This window comes from Silurus meridionalis, chromosome 11, assembly GCF_014805685.1.
Source record: "Silurus meridionalis isolate SWU-2019-XX chromosome 11, ASM1480568v1, whole genome shotgun sequence".
Lineage (NCBI taxonomy): Eukaryota > Metazoa > Chordata > Actinopteri > Siluriformes > Siluridae > Silurus > Silurus meridionalis.
The window spans coordinates 20,897,452-20,922,281 of record NC_060894.1 but is presented as its reverse complement, the minus strand read 5'-3'; the positions used below and the strand labels follow the sequence as shown (position 1 = coordinate 20,922,281).

Genomic DNA, 24,830 nt, shown 5'->3' with positions numbered 1-24,830 from the left:
CTGAGGAACGTGATAACAATCTATCAGAAAAGCTCCACACATTGTGCCCGAGGTTCCCACACCATGTACATTTCCTCTCTTAATTTTCTTGCTATTGTGCGTGTTTTGTCCATTCTCGAGAATTAGGACTGTTATTTTGTAAAGAGGAAGAGGACTTTTATGATCGCTCTAGCGGCTCTCAGACTTCCTTCCGGTCGGTGGCTGGTTCACTTTCCTGGTAGACGATTTCTGCAGTGGAAGCACTAAACATGATGGTGAGCGTTTTTTAAAATACATATACACAACTTAATAATTTAGAAATCACATTTATTAAAATGCACGCTTTTTTTAATGGTTTAATCAGATTTCTAATAATATAGGATGATATATAATATGCACGTGTACCAATTGGGCCTGTTATAGTACAATAATAATAATAATAATAATAATAAAGGTTTAAAATCTAAATATCATATTATAAATGTTTTTTGCTCTCCATTCGGGGGTTTGGTTATTATTAAATTGGATGCTGCCACGTGCAGGAGGTGACCACGTGGTTGGAGAACAGACCATGCGTGCTGAATTATAGCTGTGAAAAGTGACTGACCCAATGATTAGACTCACTACCCATCTGACCCTGTTTATGGGAAGGATTATATTCTCTTATATGAGGGTTCAGTCTCCAAATTTGCCCCAGTGTTAAACCTGAAATCTGGTATTAACGCCTCGTGTATAACCTTTTGTTTTTCTTTCGTCTTTTGTTTTCAGGAAGGAAATAATGGCCTCACTGAAGCTCCAGGACGTTCAGGCATCATCTAACATTCAAGAGCTTTAAATGTTAAGTTGCAGATTAACTGTAGAAAAGACTTCTTAGGATATAAGTGTATATACAGTGGTGTGAAAGTGTTTGCATGTTTGTCACACTTTGTTTCAATTCTTTAAACTAATGTAAAATAGTAAATGATAACATTACTTTCTTTCTCATTTGTTTCTATATTTCTTTGGATCTTGGTGTGATGTCTAGCTTTGAGGATCTTTAGGTCTACTTCACTGTCAGGAAGGACATATTTAAGAGATTTCTTGATTGTGAACAGGTGTGGCAATAATCAGGCCTGGGTGTGGCGAGAGAAATTAAACTCGTGTGATAAACCACAGTTTTAACAGGGGGCAAACACTTTTTCACACAGGGCCGTGTAGTTTTGGATTGTGTTTACCTCAATAATAAAAACCTTCATTTAAAAACTGCATGTTGTGTTCACTTATCTTTTACTATTATTTATATTATATATTTATTTTATATATATATATATATATAGTGTGTGTGTGTGTGTGTAATATAAGGTTTGCAGACGCCTGGTTATAAGTACGGTATGTGATTTTTGAGCATTGCATTACACATTTAGTCCCAATTTGCTCTTATAATTCCCTCCACTCTTCTGAAAAATCGTTCCACTAGATTTTGAAGAGTGCTTGTGGACATTGTGTTCATCACCCACACAAGCGTTAATAAAGTCTGTCATGCTGGAACAGGTTTGGGGTTTCCTAGAGTTCAAGTGAAGTGGAAATTTCATGCTTCTGCATGCAAAGACGATTGTGTCATAGTGTGTGTGTGTGTGTGTGTGTGTGTATATATAATATACAGTTATGGATGGAGGAAGAAATGCAAAAAAAAACATGCTACATTTTAAAACAATTGTAAATAAAATGCATGTTTGGTTATGTAATATATAAATGCTGTTTAATGTAAATGTGTCCCTTTAAACCAAAAGTAAAAATGAATGAACATGTGGTTTAATACTACATGTATTAAATAAATTAATCAATGCAGCTAACAACTTAATGGTCAGTGCTGTCAATGAAGGCCCAGTTCACATGTAATACAACACATATAACAATGACATTATAAGCAGTGAAGTGAAGAACACTGATGATCTCTTCATCATGGCACCTGTTAGTGGGTGGATTTATTTATTAGGCATCAAAAGTGAATTTTGTCCTCAAAGTTGATGTTGGAAGCAGGAAAAATGGGCGTATGGATTTGAGTGAGTTTGACAAACTGTGACATCTAGACAACTGGGTCAGCGCGTCTCCAAAACTGCAGCTCTTGTGGGATGTTCCTGGTCTGCAGTGGTCAGTGTCTATCATAAGTTTTCTAAGGAAGTGGTGAAGCAGCAACAGGGTCCTGAGGCTCATTGATGCACGTTGGAAGCGAAGGCTGGTCCGTGTGGTCTGATCCACCTGCTGGTTCTGGTGCGTATGTTCCTGTATCTCCTTCTTGGTGAAAGGAGGTTAAACCGTTTGTGATTGGGATGTGAGGAGTCCAGAAGTATGGTGATCTAGCAAGAGCTTCTCTGAAACTCAGGATGGATTTCCATACTATTCAAAGAGTTTGATAGCACAACCCTCGATCCTAAACATACTTTGTTTCTCTTATGTGGTGTTGTTTTAACTTTATTAAAATTGTTGAGAAAAATTGTGATGTCTAGATGTCTGGGTCAGAGCGTCTCTAAAACTGCAGCTCTTGAGGGATGCTCCTGGTCTGCAGTGGTCAGTATCTATCAAAAGTGCTCCAAGGAAGTGGTGAAGCAGCGACAGGGTCGTGGGTGGCTACATTTTGCTAAATCAGTAGTTGCTTTTTATTTACTAGTGGATAACAACTTTACTATTCAAGCACACAGCAATCCACCAATCAGTGTTAAGTGCATTGTTTTAAACTTCTCTCCAGCGTCAGTTCAACAGCAAGCAGAACATTTAGAGAGGAACAAATGATGGAAGAAACTCCAGACTCGATCTTGCCACAACACACGTGTTAATTTTATTATCCTGATCATTTACATTTGATATATCAGTGTTTGACTCATTAATATCATTGTATTAATAGAATGGTGTGCTAAAAGTAAGAGTTGTTGTTTTCACATAAACTGTGACATAAACACGACTTTATTTTCTTGTGATCACGACATAAGTTGTTCTCTCGTGCTCACGACTTGATTTTCTCCACGTGCACGCTGCCACTTATGGTTATGGTTATTAATAATCCTGCCTCTAGAACATGATGCCAAAAAACACAGAAAACAGAAGATCACGAGATAATTGAGTCGTTATTACGAGAAAACGATTTTTTTTTGTATGTCGAGATCAGGGGAAATTAAGTCGTGATAACGAGGAAACAGCTTTTGTTATGGTGAGATCACGTGACCACGGGAAAACAACTTTTGTCACGTCGAGATCAGGAGAAAACACGTTGGAAAAATGCATGGTCTCTGAGAACTTCTGTACCCACGAGTCCGACCACGGATTGAATTTTTTTTTTTGACGCCATTGTTGTGTTCACCGGAAGTGCTCTGCTCGGGAGGTGGGACTTCTTGTGCCACGTTGATGGAGACCAGTGGAGACGTGGAATTCTCCCTATGTGCAACCGGGACAACCGCTAACACCGACCAGGGATCTTTGGACAACCCAGAAAGGCGAACTTTAGAATACTGACTGAGATTTCCACCCCGATTTGGACGGTTTGAATGAGTTTGTGCATGCTCCACAGAGAAGGTAAGCAGGATCTTCGTGATGTTCTGTAAACCCCAGTTACCTTCAAAGTGCATTTAATTCCAGGGTATCATCATTTGTGTTTTCTTGTTAGGTTTGTAATCCCTGTAGCAATCAAGATCGATTCTGAGTTGATCTCTATTGTTTATATATTACTATGTGCGTATCTACGAGAACTTCTGGATGGTCCTATATTCTGCTCCTGTATTCCTGCAGGAACCTGTTACACCTCATGTCAGACCACTAGAGCTTTCTCATCCTGGATGCATCAATCACATTACTCACATTCTATCTACTTTGGAATGTAATGTTTGCCCTAAAAACTGATTCTGAGATGTTCACCACTGGTTCCTGAAGGTGTTTAATCCTCACTCCGGTAGTCCACGTCACTTCCTTGTGCTTCTAATAGACCAGCATTGGAATCTGATTATTATTACAAACGCATTGTTTTTATTTTGAGTATAACCCGTGCAATATAAAGGTATATATTTTATCATTTTAAACTAATAATCGATAACCAGCACTTCCTGCTTCGTCCAGCCGACAGCCGAGCTCATGCTAACTATTCCGGGGTGATATATCGTAAATTTTTTCAAGCTTGTTTAATCAATTTGTAAACAAACCACACCAGGAATATCCCTAAAATATACTTCTATACATTTAAGCAAATAAAAAGAGATAAAAACTTATTAGCAATGATGCCTGCTAAGCTACGTTTGCTGACCTAGCATGTTTTTGCTAGCCGACTAGGTTATTAGCTGAGACCGTTAACTCAAGAAAAAAGTGGTTTGTTTTAATTATTTTATATATTTTGTGATAATAGTGTGTGTACACGACGTGTTCCAAAAAGTACAAAATAGCAATTTTGGTTTATAAAAAGTATTGTAATGATTTTGTGTTGATATTATGGTGGGCCTGTGATTACTGTATATAAGGAAGTATATGGGGAAGTTATAGAGGTATGGATTTCTACAATTAAATATGTTTTGCTTTAATAAAGTGTGCTTGCAATATTTTAGGATTATCTTTAAAAGCTAAATATTAATTCTTATTTTATATAGGAATAAGGAAACTGTAATGTTACAGCAGCCAGGTCACAGGTCAACCAGACTCACAAGAAGAATACAGAAGAGCATTAAGGCTTGAAGAAGTATATTAAGACTAGTAAAAAAAAAAATGAAAATATCACAATGAGAAAGTATTGTTTGTTTAAATAAAACGAGACAAAAATCAAACGATACCCTGCGAGCACAATTGGGAAACTGAGAAGGTGCATTATTGGTGCAAAGAAGGTGCAAAAATATTATATAATATTATTAATTGATATTTAGCTTAAAAGAGAATCCTACAAAATTGCAAGCACGCTTTATTAAAGCAAAAACCGTTTTCCAGGTACGTTATATACGTTTATACATCCATACCTCAATAATATCATATCATTTCTCATATACAGTAATTACAGCCCCAATCGATGGGAAGAAATATCAATTTCTATGTGGGATCAATAAAATAAAATAGAAGCAAAAAGTAAACAAGGAATAGTATTAAGAAAAGGTGTAACTTCATCTGCGTTTTGTTTCTGTCTTATGATAAATGGCACGTTGCATTCCTTGACTGTAAGTCGCTTTGCACAAGAGCGTCTGCCAAATGAATAAATGTAAACAGATACCGGTGCGAACGCACGTAACTATACATTTACACTCAAGGCATTTTGTCATATGCTCTTATCCAGAGTGACGTATATGTACCTCATTTTTTACAACTGAGCAGCTATGGGGTTGAGGTTGAGGGCCTTGCTCAGGGGCCCAGGTGTGATGCAGTCTGTAATTAAGGTGCATTGATGGGGTCTTATCAGGTTAACGTTATGGTTTATAAATACAGAATAGTGCATACAGAACGGTGCACTGTGATGTCAGGTACAGTTGTAAGAAAGGATTCCTATTCAGTTGTATTTCCACGCTTCACCACTAGAGGCACACATACAGTTTACCAAGCATGACAGGTAACCTATGACATCAAAGTGCACCGTCCTCCATCATGAGTAAAATAGACCATAATACCAAACAGCAGTGGCCTTTCAGCATGCGTTCTGCATCACGCAACCTACAGAACAGCAGCTAACAAAGATAGCAAGAATCACCTCATATACGATAAATTCTATACCCAGTAAAGCTGAGTGTTCTGAATCCTGTACAGTGTTATGACTGACATGCTGGGGCGAGTACAATCCCCTGATCAGCGCACACCAGATAGTAAAAATCCTTATATGGTCCTTCAAGCTGGAAAACTTTGAGCTACCATTTCCCTTTCTATCTATCTGTTGATCATGGTATCAGAGAAGGAAACCCCTCTCCTGACACAGAGCAGAGTTATTGTAGAAGTTTAGAATAAAAAATTTTGTGGATAAAGAAGAGAACTACTTTTCTGCCTTTTTTGTATTTGGATTACTTTTCAAAACTGCGATGTGCTTCCGGGTTATTGATTGGAAATTTTTGGGATTCAAGCTCCAGTATTTCTGTCGTTGTTGGGCACTTGATCAAGGCCCTTAACAAATCAACAAATTTAACTGTGGGTCACGTGCGTGCCGAAACCTCGCCAGACCCAGTATCGCATCATCATTTTCTCCATCAAATGTCCTTCTTCAGTGCACATGCAGCGAGTTATAACTACAGACAAGAACATCAGCATTTTTTTGCCAGCACTAACAAAGAAAGACCAACCCACTCATGAAGTAAAAATGTATAAGAACAACAATCAGGGCAGTCAAGAATTTAGTCAAGGTTTTGTGAAATACGGAGTCGTTCTGAAAACGAAGCTCTGGTTCTCCACAACATTAGTGATGTAGATCTGAGGTGCAGTCAACATTCCAGTTCCAGCAGGAGATCTTCCACTCCTATCCATATGTTTATGGAGTTGGCTTTGTGCACAGGGGCATCGTCATGCTGGAAAAGGGTTCGAAGTCATGTTACTGGTTATTGTGGTTATTGTTCATTATGTTTATGTACAACCCAATAAAACTCAAAGATGGTGAGCAGCTTTAGTTCTTCTACTCTTCCACAGTGCAGCGAGAACCTTAAAGGTACTGTGACAATAATCCACTTCAAATGCTTTAACTCATCTTTCATGGGGGTTTTTGTTGCAGGATGAAGCTAAAAGAGATAAACCGCACCGCCATCCAGGCTTGGAGCCCGGCTCAGCACCACCCGATTTACCTGGCTGCAGGTAACTCACACACACACACACACACACACACACACACAATACGTGTAGCAGTAGTGAAACGGATGGCAGAAAAAGTCAAACTACAATGATACATATGCAAGAACTTGTATAACTAACACATTATTATTATTATTATTGTGCTAAAATAATTGCCCAAGACATTAACAATATTTAAGTGTGGCATAAAAAATATATGATACAGTTAATATATAGTTATAGATTTTCTTCAGGAATCGTCTTCATTGTTTCCAGTAGCTTTTTTGCAGCCTGCTGAAACTTGACCTTCAGGCTTGGGTGTGTTTGGTTATAACCAAATGTTTCTTTCTTGTTTCTTTTTTGTTTCAAAGGAACTTCTGCTCAACAGCTTGATGCCACCTTTAGCACCACCGCCTCGTTGGAGATCTTCGAACTGGACCTGGCCGAGCCTGATTTGGCCATGAAGTCATGTGGTTCCTTTTCCTCACCCCACAGGTGACACTCTTACTGTTTGCAAATACTAGTGTGTGTGACGTTAGGGTGTGATACTTGTTACTTTGGAAATGGTTGATGGTTTCAATGATCAGGCATAATATTATGACCACCTGCCTAATATTGTGTCTGTCCCTCTTTTGCTGCCAAAACAGTCATGACCCGTCGAGCATCAACAGCATGAATTTCTTCAGCAGTTTGAGCTACAGGAGCATCTCCTGGTAGTTACTGACTGTTGAAGCACAGCCAAAGTCTTACTGCATGTCGATCTTCCTGACCGAATGTGTTTTTCCCTTTTGTTATTCTGTTCTGTTGAAATTAAGTGAACTTTGGTTTCATGTTTATAGCACCCTTATCCAGAGCGGCTTATCTCCTTTATACCACTGGTCAAACATCCCATTCCAGATTGAATCCCCCATTGCTGTTGTAATAAAATCCACTTTTCTGGAAAAGGATTTCTAATTGATTTTGGAGTAGTGAGATTTTAGTGAGATCATTTGGATGTTTATGGCATTTGGCAGACGCCCTTATCCAGACCGACTTACAGCTGAGCAGTTGAGTAATAAGGGCCTTGCTCAGGGGCCCACCAGTGGTAGCTTGGCAATGCTTGGTCAAATGCCTTAACCACTGAGCTACCACCTCCCATGTATAAAAGTTGGGTGAGAAGGTCTGGGTCGGTGTTTAATGCGGTTGAGATCAGGGCTTTATGCAGGACACTCGAGTTCTTCTACTATAACCATGGCAAGCCATGTCTTTGCGTCATCCTGGAACAGGTTTGAGACGTTTATTTCCAGAGAAGGAAAGTCTTTCTTGTTTAAGTAAGACACACATAATGGATCTGATGATTGGCTCTCCACAAATCATTCATCATACAACCTATGCAATAATGTTCTAAAGTCCAGAACGTTTCCTCTTCTCTTCAGATACCACAAGCTGGTTTGGGGACCGCATGGCATGAGCGACGAGAGCCTGCCCTCTGGAGTGCTCATCGCTGGAGGAGAAACTGGTAACATAATTCTCTACGATCCCTCCAAGATCATGGCTGGCGACAGCGAAGTGGTCATCACTCAGAGCGACAAACACACCGGACCCGTCCGAGCGCTAGACATCAACTCGTTTCAGGTAATATCTTATTTTATGTTTCAGATTAGGGGTGTGTGTTATTGTACTAGATAGAGTTATAAATTGGTCAGACTATTAAATGATGCACTTTTTTTGTAGACAAATCTGGTTGTGTCTGGAGGTAATGAGTCGGAGATCTACATTTGGGATTTGAACAGCTTAAGTACCCCAATGACCCCAGGGCCAAAGTCACAGGTACATTCACTGTGTCTCCTGTTTTGTTTTGTTTTATTTTTATTATTTCTCTTTGATCAAAAATGAGCCTTAGGAAGTAAATTTACTTTCACAATCTAGGTTCATATAAAAATAATAAATGCTGTTATGTGTCATCTGGCTGAATCCGACTCACAAATTCCTGCAAGTGTCATGATTATTATTTATTTATTTTTATTTTTGTCTGGTTCTTGCTGCTGCTTTTATTAGCCTCTCGAGGACATTAGCTTTGTAGCATGGAACTGCCAGGTGCAGCACATCCTTGCCTCAGCCGGCCCCAGTGGCAGAGCCTCCATCTGGGACCTCAGGAAAAATGATCTTATTATCAAAGTCAGCGACCACAGCAACAGGGTCTGTCAGTTGTCTCTTTTTATTTTTTTGCTTTATGTTTATGTTTGTGAAATACGTGCTTAAAGGAGCATTTCGAACGTCGTGTTTAGATGCATTGCTCTGGTCTGGCGTGGCACCCAGATGTCGCCACTCAGTTGGTGTTAGCTTCTGAAGATGACCGAATGCCTGTCATTCAAATGTGGGATCTGCGCTTTGCTACTTCCCCTTTTAAAGTCCTAGAGAACCACACGAGGTATGTAAAATAAATCATATTGCACTCTTAAGCAAAATGATATCAATGCTGGGATGAACTGTGTTATGCATCGGTTTCTTTTAACTGTGTGTGATGATTGTGTGATTTTTAAGCATTTTTTTTAATGATGTTTGTGTGTGTGTGTGTGTGTGTGTGTGTGTGTGTGTGTGTGTGTGTGTGTGTGTGTGTGTGTGTGTGTCTGTCACCAGGGGTGTTCTGGCTATCGCTTGGAGTTTGGCTGACCCCGAGTTACTGCTGAGTTGTGGGAAAGATAACCGAATCCTCTGCTGGAACCCCAACACTGCTGAGGTTCGTGATTTTTTAGGATGTTTTCCAGGACCCGCATCTGTTACCCTACACACCAGATTAATGCTTAGGCTTGTGAGGTTCCTGTTTGGCTTTTCAGATTTTCATAGATTAAATGATCCAAAAGCCATAAACAAGCATTTATGATTATATTAAATGCTAAAAACAAGCTTTCATATAAAGTTTAATATAAAGTTTATACAGTACTGTACTGTAAATCTATCAAATCATAACCTGCCTCTTGGCAATCTGCTGCTATTAGACCTTACAATTAGAGCTGCTCCCAGGGAACCAGTCACCATTCGTATGAATTTATATACTGTAGTGTGTATTTGTACTGTGTCTCTGATTCATATTTGCTAATTATTTTGCTGCTGTAACATGTAAATTTCCCCAGTGGGGAATGAATAAAGATTTATCTTATCTTAATTTAAAATACATGCATTTGTTTCCTTTACAATATTTGAAACTTTACTCAACAATGTATTTACTTACTGACCGGAGTCTTTCTTGTAATGCAGAATTGTTAGGTTTTTTTTGTGTGATTAATTTTTTCTGGGTGTGTGATTGTTTTAACCAGCTCCTATATGAGCTCCCGAGCTCTCAGTGGTGCTTCGACATCCAGTGGTGCCCCAGAAACCCAGCTGTTTTGTCTGCTGCTTCTTTCGATGGACGTATAAGCATCTACTCAATCATGGGAGGCAATAATGATGCTGTCAGTAGTGCCCAGGCTGATCAGGTAGCTTCGCTATACTTTGACATAAGGTTAATGTGTGTTGGTTATTTTTATGACCGCTATCGCATTTTCATGTTTTTTTTGTTTTGTTTTTCAGATAAGTTCGTCGTTCGCCAACATGGATCCCTTTGGCACAGGTCAGACGTTACCCCCACTGCAGCTGCCCCAATCCGCCACCACTAACAGCACTGTCACACCACTGAAAAAACCACCCAAATGGATCCGTAGACCAGTGGGAGCTTCCTTTGCTGTAAGTTTTACTCTAGATCACTAGAAAGTGGATCTCTTTTAATTTCTTTATTTTTAGTGCAGTATTATAAATAGCAGTACTCCCAAAACTGGGATATGTAACATTCTTATCTGCCATACAATTTTTCTTATTCTTTTTCTATACAAATTTCTTATTTCTTTCTAGAAAATGTACATAATACAAATCACAAACAAATTAAAAAAACAAAATTATAATAGAAAATATAATAAAAAAGAGAATTAGAATTCCTTGGGGGAAATGTTTAACAATGCAACTCCCTAGCGGTCATTTAATTAAACACTTTTTTTTCTGAAGGCATAGGGAGAAATTAATCCTTTTTTTTGTGCTTTTTAATTGTATGGATGTATGTATAGTCTCTAACCAGTTTCCTTTCCTTTTAATCACCTGCCAGTTTGGTGGTAAACTTGTCTCGTTGGAAAACGTCAAACCGACACCACAGCAACCCCAGCAGCCCACTGCCCACGTCGTCCACGTCAGCCAGGTCGTCACAGAAACCGATTTTTTGGATCGCTCGAACCTACTTCAGGCCACGCTCACTGCCGGAAACTTTGTGGAATTTTGCCAGAGGAAGGTCGAATCTGCGCAGAACGAGTTTGAGAAGACTATCTGGGCTTTCTTGAAGGTATAAATCTTGGCAATGATGCTATGATGGGAATCGACTCATGCTCAAAAAGCTTTAAAATTTTGTGGTACACAACGAAAGGGATGAGGTTTAATGGATTTAGTTCACGTTTTATCCTCAGGTCCACTTTGAAGACAATGCCCGGGGGAAATACTTGGATCTTCTTGGATACAAGAAAGAGGAACTTGCACTGAAGGTGATTTCTTATGCATAAGAAAAAAAGTGAATAAATGAATTTAATTGTCAGGACTAGTTTTTAAAGTGCATATATCTATATATATATGTGTGTATATATATAAATATTTATATATATATATAATATATATATATGTGTGTATATATATATATATATATATATATATATATATATATATATATATATATATATATATATATATATATATATATTTGCACTTTAAAAACTAGTCCTATTTGAACTATTAATATTTGATTAATGTGTTATAAGCAGCATCTCTTTAATAAACAATAGAGCAGAGGGGGGGGTGTTAATAAACTGTATTGCTTTTTCAGTGCTAATGCTTGTTTATAATGATTTAATGGTCCAGTACAGACCGTTTGCACAGTATAATTTCCTACTCATAATGACGCCCCTGAGCTCCAGTGGCACTTTGAAGATCATGATTACCACAATAATTAAATGTTGTGCTTCCATTTTGTACTTTTACAGGTTTAACACTGAACTTAATTTGGTTGGAAATGTTTGAGTTTCAACTTTTTTCGAATGAGCGCTTTAATGTTAACGTTCATGTTATAGCTGTAACTACTTTCCATTCTTTCACGAAATTAATTGTAATTTCTCTTAAATTTGTTAGAATATTGCGTTACTGCGTAATTTGTATTTGTTATATAACCAGGGTTTCTGCTGGGTCTTAAAGTCTAAAATCACAATTTTAGGCTTTAAAAAAGTCTTACATTCGCTGTTCTAGGTCTTAAATAAATTTGACCAGGTCTTAATTTTCCGATGTTTGTGTACTGCTGCCTCTAATGCACTTTAGAATGGTTTTTTTTTTGTTTGCTTGTTTGTTTGTTTCCATGGTGTTCTGGTCCAAATATAATTCACCGTTGCTGTTTTGTTCTATAATTCACTATAATTCACTGTATTACAACTACAAATAAGACCAACATGCAACAGCCAATCAGCTTCCTGTTATTGGAGCAAATCTTTCTCAGATTGTACCACAGATGTAAAACCGAATTTTATTTTTCAGTTATGGGGAAGTGCAATTTTAGCGATACTTGTCTGGGTATAATATGAATTCAGGGCTCGGTTAAGGCTCGGTCAAGCACCTCGTGTGCTCCCAGACTAATTTCTTCCAATGTGTTTTGTTTTCAGATTGCTTCAGCATTAGAAAAGAAGGACGTTAAGTCAGGTGATGGCAGCGAGGTAAGGTCCTTCATACGGTGATGCACGTGATCGATATAAAAAAGTTAATCTGGTCATTTTGCACATTTATTGGGGTAAATTTTGGATATTTATCTGATGAACAGTGGTTTTCATGCTTATCATCTCTTTATAAAGAAGATTGATTTGGAGTTTGAGATTGGTTGTATTGGTGTAAAGATTACGCCATTACTTTTGGGTTGCCATGTCATGTTTTTTAAATAATTTTTTTTTCCTGTCATCAAAATGACCATCAAAATCTTGTTTTGCAAGAATTTTTTATTTCTTTATTTCGAAAATCTGTGTATGCTCCGGTCTCTGTTTCTCTGTTAATTGGTATCTGCTGTGCCATCAAACACGGCTTATCCATCGCACGCATGTGTACGTTGAATGATATTTATATTCTACATCCTGTACAATCTTCTCATCCCTACACCTGGTGTGAATGTGTAGAGTTCCTCCACTTCGGTTCTGGATCCCACCACCGCACCCGATTGTACTCCTACTCTTGGGGTAGATGCTATTTTGTTCTTCTGAACACATTTTTTCAGACATGCTGAAATTCTGCATGATGAACCTGCATACCAGACACTGGTTGAGTTTGGTGTGCAGGTTCTGAATTGAACAATTGTTTGATCGCATGCCTGAATCCAATCACGTTCCTGACCTCAAACCCAAATCGGAGTCAAAACTTCTGTTTGTGTCTGTTGCTGGTTGCACCCCACCACCTGACCGCCTGCCATAATCCGATCTTGTGCAGTGTATAATTTTTGCTTCGCCTGATATGACAGCAGGTTCACCTTCTGGTGCATTAGATGAGCCTCAGAATAATTTTCTGTACATCAGGAGATTTGAACTCACTGTGTGCCTGCCATGGTTTTGAAAGAGATTTCCTGGTAGTCTGGGAATCTTCAGCACTGGCTATAGATAATGTCTGTAAGTTCAAGACCCTTTTGTGGACCAATCACAGTCTCTGCCATTATTAACGCCACTTGCTGACTCTGACAAACCTCTAATAGTACTTCTTGTTGATCCACAACATTCTCATTCCTCTCCTGGCTTCCCATTTGAGGTTGGGCTTCAGTTAAAATTTGCACCTCCAGCATCCCTCCAGCATGTATCAAGCTCCTAACCTGAACCTGACCCGAACCCTGATCCTATCTTTACACCCCCCCCTCGTTGTCACAGCAACCTGAAATCGGCTTGACTCCAACGGATGAGTTAGACATTGTACCCCAGACGGACTTTACTGTACCTGTTAACGGTCAGCCAGAATCTGAGCTGGATCAGGGTGCTGTGCCGTTGGCTGAAGAAGAATCCAATGCAAATAAAGAGGAACCAGCTCTGCCAGAGGAGGTACCCTCAACCCACCTGCCCGCCGTAGTCCAGTCCTCTGCTGCAGCATCCTTGTGTGATAGCATTAGACTGTCCTCTTTTCCAATTCTTCCACTTACTGCAACATTTTCTTTCTATTACGGATTATAGTTAAGGGTAAATGCTCTGAAACGTCATTCTCATTTTCACACAGGAATGCTGACACTTTCTTTATTTTCCTTTTTAATTGTTTAAATTAAAAGTATTGCAAATTGTAGATTAGACATGATGGGGTGGATCATTCTGTCCAGGGATCTAACCCTGAAAACCAGCTTTTTATTATTTAATTTTTATTTATTTTAATTTTTTTTTTTTTTAATGCCTATTTTTGTATGATTACATCATCAATAGCAAATTCCAATATTGTATAATAAATAATTAAGAATTTCACTGTGCTGTAAAGTACATGAGACAGCTTCATGTGAGGCTTCTTTCTTTCTTTCTTTCTTTGTCTTTCTTTTCTGTTCTTTTTCTTTCTTTCCAATTAGTCTGCTAAATTTACCTGTCAAGTTTAAACTCCTTAATAATCAATATGATTGTAGATTAAATTGTTATAGATTTCCACTTTGAGCAACCAATCAGATCTGTAAAACCGACATGTCATAGGTGCTGCTTCTGACATTCACTTTGAATTATTAAAAGAAAAAACGCTTTAGATATATATTCCTGCCTACCAAACTGAATAATTATCAGAATGTTGCATGCTCACTTGGCACTAATGCCCTGGATTTTTATATCATTTTTTTTATATATTAATGAATTTATTGAGTACATAAGTCACACATTCAGTCAAAACATTCAGCCTCCTTTAATCTTTGGCAAAAGTATGTGGTGGCCGAACATCCAGTTCAATCCAAAACTGTGTTTTCTAAGCCTGTAGTAATTCCACTTACAATACACTCAGGTGGAGGAGAATGGAGACATCACGACAGACGATGCCCCTGCAGCTGAGGAGAGCTCGGAGTTTGCAGAGATTCCAGTTGTTGAAGAGAAACCTGTTCAGGAGGTGCCTTCTAACATCAAAGTTAACCGAGGCATGTGTCTATCATTACATTTATTTCGTAAAATAAATTAAAAGAAATATATTTCGCATGTCAAATTATATTGAAATGACCAATGAGAGATCCTTCTGATTGATTTGGTGCTACAGATGTAGATGGACTGATCACCCAAGCGCTCCTTATTGGGGACTTTGACAGTGCTGTCAACTTGTGTCTCCATGACAACCGGATGGCCGATGCAATCATCCTTGCCATCGCCGGAGGGCCGGAGCTTCTCGAAAAGACGCAGAAGAAATACTTGACCAAAACCCAAAGCAAAATTAGTAAGGTGAGGCAAGACTTTGGAGTTCTGTCCTGGCTTCAGAAAGCTTTGTCTCTGTTTTAATGGTTTTGCGTCACAATTTGACAACTTTTTTGTGTTCTAGATCATCAGTGCCGTGGTTATGAGGGACTGGCTGAACATACTCGAGACATGTGATATTCAGAACTGGAAGGAGGCCCTGGCTGCAGTCATGACTTATGCCAAACCTGAGGAGTTTTCCTCCTTATGTGGTGATTATATATACAATATTATAAACTATGTAATGAGATTATTGTAATTGAGTCTGAAGAGTATACAAATGGAAGCTCCAAGCTGATGTTCCAGCTCATTTTGTGTGTACAGGACTCCTGGGCTCCAGGTTGGAGGCTGCAGAAGATTCTGCTCTACAAGCACAGGCGTGTTTGTGTTACATCTGTGCTGGTAGTGTCGAGCAGCTGGTGTCTTGCTGGTCCAAAGCACAGGATTCTAGCAGCCCTCTCTCACTGCAGGTAAAGATTCAGTCTAATGAATTCATGAATGCTTATGACAGTTTTTCTGTCTGACTGACATCTTGGCATCTAAAACATAATAATTGGTGATGCTTTTCAATATTTTATTTATACATTTTTCCACCTGTAGGACCTGGTAGAAAAAGTGGTGATCCTGCGGCAGGCCGTGGAGAAGACTCACGGTGGAGTGACCCCAGCTGTGGGCACCCTGTTGGCAGAAAAGATGAGTCAGTACGCCAGCTTGCTCGCCTCCCAGGGCAGCCTGCAAACCGCCATCTCCTACCTGTCCACTACCACTGACCAGGCAAGAAGAAAACATTAAATATAGCATTCTATTACTAACAAAATCACATATCACATAAAAAGCTTTTTATTATTTTTTTTTTTTTGCAACGATTCAATCCTTAAATTGAAACAAACATGCTGAGTATTATGGGATAGTGTATGTGTTGCTAATGTAAGCCTTAGGACAGAGCTGTAACTAAATATGACTATTTGGTGTAAAAGAGCTCTTAGGCCATTATTTAGATGTTGGAAATCACCTCCATGGTTGGAACAGTTTCCTCACGTGATAACTTGGTTGTTTTGTTTTTGTTTCCCCTCCGTTTTAGGATGTAGTGCTGCAGTTGCGAGAGCGCCTGAGCAGAGCGCTGGGTCAGCATGGAGCAGCACCTGTCCAGAACAGACATCCAGTGGCTCCAGCTGTTGTTCCTCAACAAGCTTACACACCAGTGCAACCTCAACCTCAACCATTGCCTCCTCAGCCCACTCCTTCTGCTCCGACACAACAGTATTATCAACAGGTACCGCTCTCTCTCACACACACACACGCACACATGCACACACCCACTCCTGTTGAACTCCTACATTAGAAAGAACAAAGATACATTTTATGCGATTTAATACTTGATATTTTTAATAAAAACAAATATTTAGTTATGATTAAAACTCTGTGCTCGAGCTGTGGTTAACTAGTCGAAATTCAGAAATGTAGGGTGGACTTTACACACACACACACACACACACACACACACACACACACACACACACACAAGCGCATTTCTTTCTAAATCGGGAACTTGGATATCACGTGTGTAACCGGTTCGTGTCTTTCTAATCATTCAGAATTACACTCAAATGAGGAATTTTAGACCGTAATCCTGACTATGCAGCACCCCCCCCCCCTCCCCAAATCATTTTGATCCCCTTCCTTAGGCTTCCATTTGCATCCTATCCATTCTCCCCATCCGACAGCAGCCACAGTGTGTGTGTGAGTGTGTATGTGTCTCTGTTGTATTCAGGTTAGGGCTGCCTCTACTGTCACTTCCTGGAGTAACCAAACCCCAACCGCTCTGCCCAGTGCCCCTCGTCCGCTACCCCCCGCCCAAGACCTGCAGGTACAGACGGAGCTGTGCCCGCACCACACACACACACTTACACCACACCACAACACACCCTTTTTCCCAGGAAACTGGAATGTATCCGGGATCCCTTAAGCGAAAGTTCTGTAGCGTTTAGAAACTTTGTATTTCACATCCTGACTTGTTCTAACAAAGAAAACAAATCCTCGGGGTGCTTTCACACTACATCTCTTAAATCTAGGACATGTTTTAGATATAGTTAAACTTAGAAAGCAAAGCCATTGGCATATGGTCGGTCATGAACGGAAGGAGGAATGTTCAAAAGAGCTCAGAGTGCTGGAAAGCTTCTTACTAACCCCCAATGGTGGAAAGTTTCCTCGTGTTAGTGTAATCGAGTTTTTTTTTTTTTTTTTAAAGTAGTTTTTAAAAAGTCTTTAAAATCTTTTATATTACTTCTATACTCAAGTATGTTTAGTTTGAGGTATTGTACTTAACTACATTTGAAAGCATATCCGTTACTAAGTTAAAAAAAAAAAAAAAACAACAAATAAATAAATAATGCAAGGGGAAAAAAATTGCGCCCCAAAAACTACTGATCGATTGATTGATGGGCGGACACCAACACGTTAAACTCGCAAGAATAAATTGAGACAGACAAGATGCAAGCGCCTTTGATGCAGACCCAGCTGGAAGCAAAATGCCGCCCAATCAACAGTCGTCCAGTGCGTGCGTTCGCTGTTTTAATACCGAATTTTTATTATAGCATTTTAATTTGTAAAGGTGTTCCCCAAATAGCATCAGTTCAACTGCAAGCAGAACATTGAGAGAGGAATAAATTATGAAGAAACTCCAGACTCGAACTCGCCATAACACACGTGACCTCATTTACACGTGTTATTTTTTTTTTTTGTGTGAAAAGAAGGTTTTGGGCTCATGATAATTGTAATAGAAATCATTCAGTGTTTGAGTCATTAATATCATTCACATCAACTGAGTGGATTAAGTAAAGAGTCTTGTGAAAAAAATGATAATAGAAACATTAATGCCATAATAAATCATCATGCTTTGGATACTTAAGTACATTTGAAGGCAAATACTTAATCCACTCAAGTGAAAGTTTAAACGAAGCACCACTGATTACATACTTGTGGCCTTCCAGCAATAACTTCATTCAAACTGCTGATCTTTCATGAGAGTGTGAATGCACCCCTGCTATATAAATCCTGAATAACATGCACTGATTTACTTATTTATTAAACAAATCCTGTCTTTTTTTGTTAGTTTTTTTCTCCTTCCCTTTTGCTATTTCACTATTCCCAAACTGGACTCTGAAGTTTCTTTGCCATAACATCCCCCAGAAATGCTCACCTGAAATGTCCCTCAGAAAAAAAATCACAATCCCTGTGACCTTGAGTAGGATTCACAGTGTCCCACTGTCCATCATGAGTCTCGCATGCCAGTTTGTTTTTTCTGTTACATCTTTATGTGGGCTCGTTGTCAGATTTCACACTTTGCTAGGAGCAGCTGCTAATCGAGTGCTTTTCTGCTTTTTTTTTATTACTCTGTTTATTACACTTTCAGTCTTGACATTATATCACATGTATATGAAAAGCAACTTATACATGACTGGTCCAAAAGTTATTTTTTTTCATTCTGTGTCTTCTGTGCAAAACTATGGATCATATGATGTACCCTTAAACAATGACACTAAGTAATATGTTGCTTGTTAATGGTTATAGTGGTGTTGGTGTATGTTTTTTAATGCTGGTATAGAAAGCTGCAGTGTGCAAAATAAAAGTTCTGTCTTTTTTTTTTTTTTTTAAGGTTTGTGGAATTATTAGTAGTAAGAATAACTAACTTTGTCTCCTCATGGCTTTAAAATGCAACTGAAATATTTAGAAATGGAGTTGCATGTTACTATCAGACAGCAGTACATTGTATAAATACGGAATCTATTTATTTCTGTAAAGCAAAACGCTTTAGATTCAGTTCCGATCTTGATTTTGTTCGATGTTAAGTTGCATTCAAATTTGACGTTTCTGTCAGTGATTTGTTGAACTGTAAGATATGTTCAAGGACATCGATCAGGCATTTCAATTATGACAGATGAAGTAAATAACGCTGATTTCTCTCTTCATCATGGCACCTGCTAGTGGGTGGGATATATTGATGTTTCAGAAGCAGGAAAAATGAGTAAAGATTTAAAGTTTGACAAGGGACAAATTGTCATAACCAGACGACTGGTTCAGAGCATCTCCAAAACTGCAGCACTTGTGGGGTGTTAAATTAATCTCCCTCTTTGTCTTCTCTTTTTTTTTTTTTAGGCTGAACCAAAACCACCAGCCTTCCCTATGCAGGCTCCAGTAAGCGCAAGTCCTGCTGCCTCCAGTTCATTCATGTACTCACAGCAGTACCAGAGTAAGTATTCAGATACACTTCGGCTCCTCATTGCGGTGCTCCAGCTTCGTTCAACTGCCAAACATTTTTACAATGTTTGTAGATCTTTTTTTTTTCCATTCTAAAGAGAAAGGAGTTCAAATGTTAATGTTTTTTATTAACATGGCTGTTTATAACAGTTTCTGCATGAGAGAATTGTTTTCTTAAATGTCTTGTCTTTTTCCAAATGCTGAAGTTCTAGAGCTAATACTAATGACAGTCGAATGTTTTTCCCCTTTTTGAAACTATCTTTGCATGTATGTCCTTTTGGAATGTGTTCGAGTGCATTTTGTCGACTCTCTCTTGTCTTTGTAAAATCTCAGGCTACCCCCAAGTCCAGCAGTTCACACCTGGAGCTGGGGGACCAGCAATCTATCAACCTCTCCAGTACTCCTCTTCTACATCCGCTCCTCTTCCTCATCCACCTTCATCTTCAGCCGCTTCGGCTCCCTTCTTCCCCTCTCAGTATATGCCTCCTGCTTCATCTCAAGCTGCACCACCACCCTCCTTCCCCCGAGCTCCTTTCTCTGCAAGCCAGCAGGCTCCTTCTGTACCTCCTCTCTGCTCCACCTCTTCCTTCTCTCCTCCTCCTTTCTCCTCGGGAGTCTCGTTCCAGCACGGCGGGCCGGGTTCTCCCACTGCCTTCCTCCCGCCTCCACCAACCGGAGCCTCAGGTACTCAGGCTGAGCCCGACATGATCGCAGCTTCCCAGAGAACAGGTCTGCACCACAGAGCCTTTCCTTAAAACTTCCTCAGAGCAATGCCTCAGGCTGCCACTATCTACAAGGACAACTAGCACACTTTTGTAAAAAAAAAAAAAAAAAAGCTACATTTATACACACATTTTTTTTTTAGCAGGTTGAAATTTAATTATCCATGTTAAAACAGAGTTAAGCAGCAAACATGCTGTTGATGTGTGTGTGTGTGTGTGACTTGGCAAAACTGTTCTCGTAAAATAGCTAAATTTAGGTTACTAAGAGGAAATAGGTTTTGATCCACCTGAACTGTTAATCATCATCCAGATAATACTCATGCAGCTAAGAGGAACCTAAGAGGATACATGTGATATATCAGTGGTGAAAGAAGTACACAAACCATGTACTGGAGTTAAAGTTACTGTTTTTATTTATTTAGTCACTGGCGAATATACATGGAACATAATATTTATAACCACTAGGGGGTGCTTTAGTTCACGTATCCTGTGTGCTGCTTTTACAGTCGGTTAAAGGTCTAATGGTTGAAGCATTAGCTGAAGTGGGAAAAATCTGGTTCTTACAAGGGACCTCAGTAACATTAAATCCAGTGGATTACCGCTAATGGCCTCAGTCTCTCCTCTCACAAGAAGGAGTTTCTCATGTCCACAGAACACTGTATCTCTGTTTAGGTAACTGGTTTAATCATTTATTAACTCACTGGCCCTTTCCCACCGAGCTCTTGTTTTGAAGTAAGTCTCAGAGCTATTAGAGATCTCTAGAAAGCACATTTTAATACTGTCTTATCCACAGAAGGAATGACTCAAGATGCATCCTGGGTTTTGGAAGGTGAATTTTCATACCGGCTGCAGCGCATACATTTGCATAATGCACTGTAATCATGTTCTGCTGACAATGACGCAAAGTAAATCATGCAATAATCAAATATTTTAAAAAAGGCTATGGAAATTCGGGGCAAATTACACTAACAATGGGTTTTATCATCGTAAATCCGAGACTGGAAAAACATAATTGTCAGCTGCTCCAGATTCTCCTGAAGAGCACGGTGATTATTAAACGCCAATCAGCCGTGTGCACGGAGCCCAAAGTAGGTCAGCTATTACCCTGATGAGAAATGTGCTGCTGGTGCAGCCTTCTCATTTTTCCGCACATTTTTTATTTTTATTTTTTACCCCTTCTAATTTTAGCCTCTCGCTCATTAATTGCACGATGGCGAATCAAAGCTGTTTTTAGAATGCAGTTAGGATCAGAAAGTCGTCATTCCCGCCGCACCTGCATAGTCTGACTGATTCTTAGACAATCCCTGATTCGTTTTAATACATTTTAAACCATATTTCCTGACGATGCAAAATCTGTGAACACTTCCCATATGGCATATTTAACAGGTTATAATCATGATTAATGACACTATCCATCTTTTTGTTCTGGTTTAGGGCCCCAAAATGGCTGGAACGATCCTCCCGCTCTCATCCGAGGACACAAGAAGAAGAAGGTGGGTTCGATGAAGCACATTTTAAAGCTGATTGATTTGCTCACTGTGGAGTTTGGAGGAAAGACAATCGTATTGGTTCTGACAAGAGATTCAGTAATACGGATGTTTGTACTTGTTAAATAAATTGCCATACCAAGATTCAGTACCATGTGTCTCCAGGTCCCAGTAAACTACACTCCTCCCGCCCCGATCACCGCTCCTATCATGGCTCCGTTTGGAGAGCCTCAGCCTGTAGCCACCATGCAGTCTTCTCTTCAGCCTCAGCAGCATCCTCCACAGTCAGCTGGTGTTCCTGCTCCTTTCAGTCCTATTCAACAGTCGTCCCTGGCTCCTGCGCTCAGAAACCCTGCCATGCCCAGCATGCCTGTGGAGGGGGCACCAGGGGCACCTACTGGGGATGTCATACAGGTGTGAGAAAAGCTGCATGCACTCAAATGCACCTTGAAGTTGCTAAGCTGTATGATTATTATTATTTTTTAATGTTTTGTTGTTGTTCTCCGAAGCCAATGCAGTCCCTCCCTACTGAGAAGATCACGAAGAAGCCCATTCCAGACGAGCACCTCATCCTCAAGACTACATTCGAGGGCCTGATCCAGAAGTGCTTGGCTGCAGCCACAGATCCTGTTAGTTCAATCCTAAACTGTCTTCTCATAAGATGCTGGTTCATGTCCCGCTGTTTCTTTTGTGTGTCGCTAAACAAATTCTTTGTGTCTTTCCAAAAGCAAACCAAGAGGAAGTTGGATGATGCAGGCAAGAGATTAGAGTCCCTTTATGACAAACTGAGAGAGCAGACTGTGAGTATTTAAATAAACATTCGATCAATTTCTAAGATCGTGCAATACTTCGATATTTTATTAGTATTTCTGTGGAACTGGTAAAGTCTGAGTAAGAAGTGCTTGTAGGTGTATCTCATTCTTAGTGTCGTTCTTCTCAAGAGGTCATAAACTTGTTTGGATGGTGGAAGTCTTTTCTTTTAGACTTTAGTGTTAATTCAAATTCAAATTGTCAATATTTTAAAAGCTGTTTTTTTTTGTTTTGTTATTTTATCGATAGTTAGGTTAAGTCGTACTTGCCGATAACCAGTCTACCAATACAGTCCATGTAAAATAATACTGATTATATATTACAAATAAAATTTAAAAAGGGACGAATCATTAAAATGTGCTAAAGGAAATAAAAAAAATTATAATGAATGTAATATTTTGTAAAATTTGTACAAAAAAAACCCCAAATACAAATAAATACAGAATAGGCGAAGTTAAAACCTCCAACACAACACACATTTATTCACAACGTCCTTTCTTTATTCGGCTCTATAAAAAAAATTTCCGGTGGAGTTGATTTATTTTTGTCACTAAACATTTGTTTTACTGACGCATCAAAATCCGGACTTGTGATTAGAAGGTTGTGAGTTTAAGTCCCAGATTCATCCAGCTGCCACTCCTGCGCAATTGTTCCTAATGCTAAATGTAATTCTATGGCAATTTCCGAAATAAAGTCTCCTCCACACTCTCTCCAGCTTTCTCCAGCCATCGTGAGCGGCCTGCACAACATGGCACGGAGCATCGAGTCCCGCGCCTACGCCGACAGCCTCAACATCCACACGCACATCGTCAGCAACAGTAACTTCAGCGAGACCTCTGCCTTCATGCCAGTCCTGAAGGTGGTGCTAACACAGGCTAACAAGCTGGGCGTCTGATGTTACACGCATGATGCGCACCAGTATTCCCAGTATTCCCGCAACTCCAACACAAGCCATCAGTCAATAAGGACCAACTCGTATTGACATGCTTCGCCATTCTTAAACCTGGAGTAGAGCTATTCCAGTTTACAGGCGTTCTTTGCTTCTTCTTTTTCTTTTCATTTATTTTTTAGGTAGATTTTTGGTCTTGTATATGATTTTTGTTGCCATTATTTCATGTGTAATTGTGGCAGAGCAGAGTGCAATGGGGGCATTTCCCCCTTTTTGTGTTTTTTTTTTTTTTTTTTTTTTTTTTGAGTCACTGCATGTTTTTTGGGCAACTCATAGGATTCACAGCCTGGAAAAATCTATCACATGTCGGACGCAACTTCTCAGATATTTGCTAATATGTCATTGAGCTCTGGCTCATCATTTTAGATTTTTTTTTTTTTTTTTTTTGTAAGAATTTTAGGCTTTCGCTTTTGTGTGCTGATTAGAAGCCTTGCCATTTCAGTGATGCTCAATGCAATACCTTGAAAAAGAAAAGAAAAAAAAAACGATGTAATTGCATTTTATCTGTTTACCAGGATTTATATTCTGTCTTGGTAACAAGGAAATATTTTCAATAAATGTTATTTATTTAAATCTTTTAAGATTTGAGTTAATCAGTACATATACAACATTTAGCAAACCAAGGCAGCCTAGTTTTACGGCTGTCTAGTTTTACCTCCTTCGGTAGTCATTTTGAAGACTTGATGCCACAATTAGAATGTCTGAAACGCTTTCGTAACTAAAGTGTCTCAGCCAGCTGTCGCAGAATTTGTGGAAAGAAAGTGATTGACTCATCTGTAGTTCTTGTTTTACACCAGGAAAGGAAATATAATTTTAGTGCTAGTTCCGTGTCTCCTTACATTCAAAGGTTTGACATTTCGGTCATGTCCCCTTAAATGTTTTAGGTACAACACTAAGGACGATCTCACGAAGAGAAATTCAGCCACTGGTAACGTCAGTCTAATCATTCTCACCACTCCTGTTCCACTCTTTCTTTTTTTTTTTTTTTTTTTTTTTGTATACAAATTCTTTTCCCTATAATTTTGAGGGAGAATCGATGCACAATGTTGAAAATAACCATTGTAAAAAAATAAAATTGGAGAAAGGTATTGTGCTTTAATGAAGTGGTCAAATAAAATGCTCAATATTTCTCAGCTTTGGTCTTATTTCTGTTAACGGGGGGGGGGAGCCCAGAATGAATGCACATGAATGTATTTTTTAAGTTTAATTAAAAAATGCATAACTTTTTAGTTTAAGCTTAATTTTTTTCAGAGCATATTATGCTATTTCTCCCATCCTTGACACTAGGGTCCATGAATTCATGTTGTTGGTGCCATATTTGAACCTTACCCCAGCAGAAATCCAGATTCATCAGACTGGTGTGCATTTTTTCCGCTATTCAACTGTCAAGTTTCATTAAGCCTTTTCCACTGCAACCTCAGCT

The 24,830-nt window shown here is 39.1% G+C and overlaps 1 protein-coding gene and 1 long non-coding RNA gene across 11 annotated transcripts; both read left to right on the top strand.

The window, feature by feature from the left end:
* The first annotated feature begins 177 nt into the window (after positions 1-177).
* On the top strand, positions 178-963 carry LOC124393762. The gene is made up of 2 exons (XR_006927368.1): positions 178-254; positions 748-963. It is a non-coding gene; the product is annotated as an uncharacterized LOC124393762 (long non-coding RNA).
* Positions 964-3,229: 2,266 nt separating this feature from the next.
* Positions 3,230-24,540, top strand: sec31a (SEC31 homolog A, COPII coat complex component). Of its 10 annotated transcripts, none has more exons than XM_046860954.1 (30): positions 3,230-3,525; positions 6,665-6,744; positions 7,092-7,215; positions 8,136-8,334; positions 8,434-8,529; positions 8,758-8,898; positions 8,988-9,130; positions 9,340-9,439; positions 10,017-10,175; positions 10,270-10,422; positions 10,835-11,065; positions 11,187-11,261; positions 12,420-12,470; positions 12,921-12,980; positions 13,656-13,823; positions 14,746-14,875; positions 14,992-15,170; positions 15,268-15,394; positions 15,507-15,652; positions 15,783-15,956; positions 16,264-16,455; positions 16,954-17,049; positions 19,338-19,431; positions 19,773-20,168; positions 20,958-20,990; positions 21,596-21,654; positions 21,814-22,062; positions 22,158-22,277; positions 22,377-22,448; positions 23,174-24,540. In XM_046860954.1, exons 2-30 carry the CDS (start codon positions 6,666-6,668, stop codon positions 23,351-23,353), a joined length of 4,026 nt encoding a protein of 1,341 aa, XP_046716910.1. In that variant the 5' UTR covers positions 3,230-3,525; position 6,665; the 3' UTR covers positions 23,354-24,540. The 10 variants fall into 10 exon arrangements, with proteins under 10 accessions (XP_046716910.1, XP_046716913.1, XP_046716909.1 ...); XM_046860957.1 differs by having other exon boundaries at positions 3,231-3,525; positions 19,773-20,123; positions 20,955-20,990; XM_046860953.1 differs by having other exon boundaries at positions 3,231-3,525; positions 20,955-20,990.
* Positions 24,541-24,830: the final 290 nt, after the last annotated feature.